Source organism: Anneissia japonica, unplaced genomic scaffold (genome assembly GCF_011630105.1).
Source record: "Anneissia japonica isolate Jap-2015-1 unplaced genomic scaffold, ASM1163010v1 scaffold288084_len154654_cov141, whole genome shotgun sequence".
Lineage (NCBI taxonomy): Eukaryota > Metazoa > Echinodermata > Crinoidea > Comatulida > Comatulidae > Anneissia > Anneissia japonica.
Window position 1 is genome coordinate 31,677 of NW_022705729.1, and position 6,446 is coordinate 38,122.

Sequence of the window (6,446 nt, forward strand, 5' to 3'; positions counted from 1 at the left end):
TTATTTATTTATTCCTATTTCGCATATGTTACTCATGGTGACCCCCCCCCCCCTAAACAAAATAAAAAAAAAACCCTTCTGTTGCAATTTCTCCTAGGTTGGGCTATTTTTAGCGTATATTTACTGGACCAAATACCATCAGCAAAAATACTGTCCTAATGGGAAAATCATAGCCCAGTTGGTATCCGTTACTTTTCCGCTTCGTTCTTAACCAGTTCGTAATTACTTCGTTTGTCGTGAACTTCGTAACTGCCTCGCAACTACATTGTGAAATTTCGTTGTAGCATAAAAATTGATTGAACCAATATGATAATATGATTAAGCAACTCTCACACAATCACGACCTGTATGCACTGCGATCAGTATACCACCGACACCGACCAGTGTGAGAGCTGCTATGAGCAACTTGCTCGTGTAGAAGAGAGGGTCGTCGATGGTCGCGGAGTTTTCAACATGTTGAAAAAATATAGTGGTCGGTACTGGTCGTCAGGTCCTACTTCCGGTCAGATGCGATCGTAGGTATAGGTACGGTCGCATTTTTAGGTCGCGATAATGTGAGACAGGCTTTAAGAAAGATCAGGAAAGAAGGAATTACGACAGATTACGACACCGTTGCGACATGTTGCGAACAATTTAGGAAGTCGTTAATGTTTGTAAAAGTTTTGAACATTTAAAAATCGACACCATGATGAACAACAGCACGAAGTGTTTCCGCAGTCCTGCGAATCATTACGACGCAGAAGTACTTATGACAGGCTTGCCTTTCATTACGAAATGACACGAACTTCGTTTTTCCATACCCCTTTAAGCTTTTTCGTACCTTATAAATTGAAAAAAATATTTAAACATAACAGTACCTCCGACTGTACACAAACAGGACAACCTCTAATTTGTTATCTTATAGACAATCAGCATTGATCAGAGACAAATACTATTTTGAAACCAATTCTGAAACTGGGTGAGTTATCAGATGCATAAATAATAGTGATTTCAACTAGATTTTGGTGATATATATTTTCGGCCTGTCCTAGGCCCATTTTGCCCTATGTACACTACAACGATCAATCAAAATAATCCCAGGAGATATTACCGTCGTTGTCTGCTTCAGTGATCGTCTATGTACATCCATTCCATCATAGGGAACTCGGAACGTCATTGCGAGGCTAACTAAGAACAATAGCTTCACCGCAAGCCAGATAACGTATTACGTAATACGTAGTAAGAACTGTCAAGAATTGAATTGTCAAACTCGCTTTAACTTGTTTTTAAATTTGAAGTACCGGCTATCTGAATCCAAAGAAACAAGATGACACACTTTATAACCCGGCGTTCAATAACTGTAGCAGTACTTTTATGTACCAATCAAAACTACACTGAAACAAATGTTAATCAAAGAAAATGTTTCTTTACCTAAAAATGATATTGAAAACTGGGCCGCCTTAGTTTCTATTAGGATGGACAACTGCAACATGATGTCACCATTGTTTCAAAACGCGTCTCGCACAAATTGCTATCAAGTATTAAATTCAAGCGTCACTTTAAATTTGAGTTTTCTCATTGTCATTGCTGGAGACGTTGCCCTAAACCCAGGACCTCACGCGCGACCAGGACTGGAAACCCGCAACAACCAGGCGGAAAAGCCTGATCCACACAAATACGATTGTTTCAATCGTAGCGGAATGCACTTCCTACATCTGAACATTTGTTATTTGTACTCTAAATTTTCCAAACTTAAAGTATCGTTATACATAGTAGAGCAGTTGTGTGTTCCATTTCGTAGACATGGTTAGATAAAACGATATCTGAGTCAGAAATCAAGATCGATGGCTACTGCATTCTCCGCAAAGATAGGAAGAGGAAAGGTGGTGGCATATGCCTTTACATCAGATATGATATCGCATTTAATGAAAGATCAGACCTTAATAACATCAACATTGAGTCGATCTGGATATAACTGCTACTTCCTAAGACCAAGCCAATCATAGTTGGTTGTGTTTATCGATCACAAACGTGTACTTATATTACGTTTTATTGAAAATCTAGAGTCCGTTGTTTCCAAAATTAGATCGGGTTTAAAGGTATATATTTTAGGTGACACTAACATCGACTACAAAAAAAAAAATCCTATGCTTAAGAAATATTGTGAATTTTTACGACTATTTAATTTTACGCAAATTATTGATATTCCTACTCGTATAGCGTCTAAATCCTCTACCATCATTGACCACGTTCTAACTCTAAAGAGAAAGTTTGTCAACGTGGTTCAATTGGCGCTGGTTTAAGTGACCACTTATCAATATACTTAACCCGTATGGTGATAAGAGGACACATAAATAAACATACGGCCAACAAAATAAATTAACGGTCTCTCGTCAGCGTGCGCGTCGATTTAGACCCTGCGTGTCATATTTTTTTAAATTTTTCACCGGAAAAAGTATGAGAACGGTTTGGAGCTTAAAAAAGAGGTGCGGCTTTTACACAGGTGACAAAAAAAATCGTAATATCTCGCGTCCTATTTAGGGGTGCGGCTTATACACCGGAGTATAAGGGACCTTTTGGCATTTTATCGTGCGATACCGTAGCTCGGTGAGTTTGCTGAGCGTGTAAGTATGCCTATGGGATGAAAGAAAGAAAGAAAGAAAAAAACGTGAACAGCTTCATTTACGAATGTCGCAACAAAACACACGTGGGCTGGTTGTTGAAACTTGCTGTTCGACGTTCCGGGTTCCCGGAGGCTTGTAACGTTATAGAGAGAATGATCCGCTATAATTTCAAAATAAAAACTTGTGAAATTAATTTATGCTATAAAAACACAAGTTTTCTTGAAGTTGTAATAATTATTTTACTTGAATTGAAGGCATTCGTCATCTGCGCACGCGTAAACTTTGTATCGCAGCACAATATTTCTGTTTTTGTTTACAAAACGTGGTGCGTGATGAGTGCATGCTTGGCATAATGGGCTGTGAGTAGTAATGACTTAGGCCTAGAATTACCAATATATTAAGCTTAATACGACTGTTATTAGTCACCATTATAATAGAATGATTGTTTAAAATAGATAAATATACTCAATGAGTATTTTATTTTCTAACATTTTATTAAACTAAACTGATGTTGAAAATTTAACGTAGCGCGACCGTCTAGCATGATATGGGGATTTCCCTAGAGCAAGAATACATTGTTTCATTGCAGTAGCCTGAAGTTCACACGCATTTCCAGTTGTTTATGTGAACATTTGTAAATAATAATAAAAAAAAAATTATGGGAACGGCTTGGAGCTTAAAAAATAGGTGCGCCTTATACAGAGGTGATAAAAAAAAATCGTGATATTTCGCGTCCTATTTAGGGGTGCGGCTTATACACCGGAATATAAGGAACCTTTTGGCATTTTATCGTGCGATACCGTAGCTCGGCGAGTTTGCTGAGCGTGTAAGTAGGCTTATGTGATGAAAGTCCGTCGTCCTCAAGCAGTGGTGAGCGACATTTGCACCCTAGATCGAAGGTCACGGCTATGGTGGGATCATCGTCCGTCGAGTTTTTTCAAAGCGTACCCATTAATGCTTACGGGGTCTCCTTGGCAAATAAAGCGAAATCGAAGACAATGTGGAAGGACAACAATGTATAGAGTTAGCAGAACATAAAAAAAAAAATATTAAAAACACCTTTTCTGTACTTTCCATGCTTTTCAAAAAAAAAAATTAAAAAAAATTACACCAAGTGACGCTTGGTATAATTTTAAGTATATTTTTACTAATATCATCGATCAAAGAGGTCAGATTGAAATGCAGGTCTGAACCATGGATCAAGGATGACATTTTATTATCCATAAATGAAAGAGATAAGTTACTTCATAAATTTAAGAAAAACAGAAATGACACGGATTCTTTTAAAACTTTCTGTATATTAAGAAAGAAAGTTCAACGTGAAATTAAATTAAAGCTAACTACTTTAGAGATAAATTAGAGAACAAACACGATTCCAACAACTGTGGAAATACTTAAAACAGCTTGGTGAAAATTCAAAATGTAAATCTAAGAGTAAAGTTGCCTTAGACATAAACGGCACATTATCGAACGATTCTCACGAATTAGCAAATCATTTTAATATGTTTTTTTTACTAATATTACATCGAAACTTTCATCTAAGCTGAAATCTTGCCCAGATTTGTTCGGGGTATCGACAACAGCCTTTAAGGCTTATTATGACAAGAAAGTGAGCGAAAATAAATTTGAAATTAAATAGGTTACTGAGAAGATTTTGAAGGAGCTTGATAATCTGAAAAGCAGTTTACTTAAAGTCAAACTGGTAAATGATTTTCAATCTGGTTTTAAAGAAGATTATTCTACAGAAACATGTTTAGTTTATATTCACGACTATATTCGATATGAATCATCAAAAGTTAATTTCACAGGAATGGTATTATTAGACCTCAGAAAAGCATTCGATACCATAAAGCACTCAATACTTCTTGATAAACTTCTACCAACCGAACCATGGGCGAGGAGCGGCTGGAACCAGCACCGATGTTAAGGCTGTAGAGCTAGCGGCGCCCCTGCCTTACCGCTCGGCCAGATTTTTTAAATATATTGTATGGGTAAGGAGCTATCACGGAAGCATACTGTTAAATGCTTAGGTTGTTACATGAATGAAGATCTTTGTGGTAAAACTATGGTAGAAAACGTACTTACCAAAATTTATGCACGAATTTTTGTATCGGCAAAGCTGTTATCTGAATAGATCAAATCGCAACGCCCTCATATTTTGTCACTTTGATTATGCGTGTTGTGCATGGTATTCTGGATTGACCAATTTCTTCAAGGGAAAACTTTAAGTTGCCCATAATAAAGTTGCTAAATTTATTTATAACTGGGAAAATAGGTCCCATATTGGTAAGGAAGAACTAACAAATATTAGTCAACTTAATATTGAAAGTCGGGTTAAACAATTAAAGCTAAACCATGTTCACAAAATCTTCACAAGCAATTTCATACATGTATACTCATTTCACAAAGACAGCCACCATTCAAAATATCACAAGAAGAAGCTCTCATACATTCTACCTGCCTAAATCAGAAATCAGACACATATGTCAAAGATACATTCTTCTACACAGCTGCACAACAATGGAACCTTTTCTGTCTCTTATACACATGGAACCTTTTACCGCACTTTTTAAAAAACATTAGTAAGAAGAAAGATTTGAAAATTAAAGTTTCATGAGTGAATGAAAGAATTGATTTCAACTTATTTTAGGAATTTGAATAATTGTCTTCGAAAATATATAAAACTCATTTTTATCCATATGATTGTATATTTTGTATGTTTATTGTTTTACCGATTAAATGTTTTTATTGTACTTGTGTGTATTTAATGGACCCATGGAAATATGCTGGAATGATATTTACCGGCCTTTTTTTGGTTACCCATGGAAAAATCAAGTACGTTAGAATTCATGTTATCTATTGTAATGTTTATTTGTGTTCAGTGCTTCCGAATAAATTCAAATGAAATCAAACATCTCATATTTTTTCTATCTTAGGCTATCAAAACAGTAATCATCGTGACCGTGGTTTTCTTGTGCATGACGTTACCGAACGCTGTTGCTCGTTATTTTCTTACAAAAACGTTTCTCAAGGTTCCTCAGTATCCCTTAATAGAGCTAATAACTAATATACTTAGGCTATCTAACAGTTGTATTAATCCATTCATATACGCTTTGGTGTCCAGAAGTTTTCGGTTGGCTGTAAAATTAACATTTTGCAAAAGAACAGCTCAACAAAATAGAAGTTAGGGAAGCCATGGATGCATTAGATAAGCGCAATGATGCCTTCTATTAACTATTATTTTATTGTATAATAACGCCAGATGTTCCGACATTTGGATTTGCTAAAATATAATTGAACATAAACCAGATTATCCACTAATTAGTCATAAATAAAACAAAAAGACAGTAACTCCGAAAGAGACAAAGACATTTTGAGATGAACGTTTCGATATTTTTGATCATTTCAAGAATACTGATGAGACATTGTTAAATAATCTTCGATTGTTCATTGTTTGTTCATGACAATAATAGTTAATGTAAGACACAACTCATTTTTAATTACCTCGTTTTAATTGGCTAGATTCAATTTTGATTTTAACCTTATTGATCGGCTTTTATTTTCTTCTGTTATACTTCTGTAAATATTGTAAATATATTTGGATAGGTGAGATTTTCTCATCAGTATTCTTGAAAATGATCAAAAAGATCGAAATGTTGAATCTTAAAAAAATGTCTCTGTCTCTATTCGGAGTTATTGTCTTTTTGATTTATATTTTTACATTTAAACATTTACACTATTAAACATATTTGTGGACAATGTTAATATTTTAGCCGGTATCTGTGTACAGAGAAATGTTTACGTAGATAACCTCTAAATCACTTTGCCATAGCGCTTCAAATT

The 6,446-nt window shown here is 35.3% G+C and overlaps 1 protein-coding gene across 1 annotated transcript in view; it reads left to right on the forward strand.

The window, feature by feature from the left end:
- Positions 1-6,151, forward strand: part of LOC117105904 (QRFP-like peptide receptor) — an 11,977-nt gene extending 5,826 nt beyond the window's left edge. Inside the window, exon 5 of the mRNA XM_033247207.1 lies at positions 5,540-6,151. Coding sequence (XP_033103098.1) covers positions 5,540-5,791 — 252 coding nt within the window. The 3' untranslated portion in view covers positions 5,792-6,151. The remainder of the gene's footprint in view (positions 1-5,539) is intronic.
- The last annotated feature ends 295 nt before the right edge of the window (positions 6,152-6,446 follow it).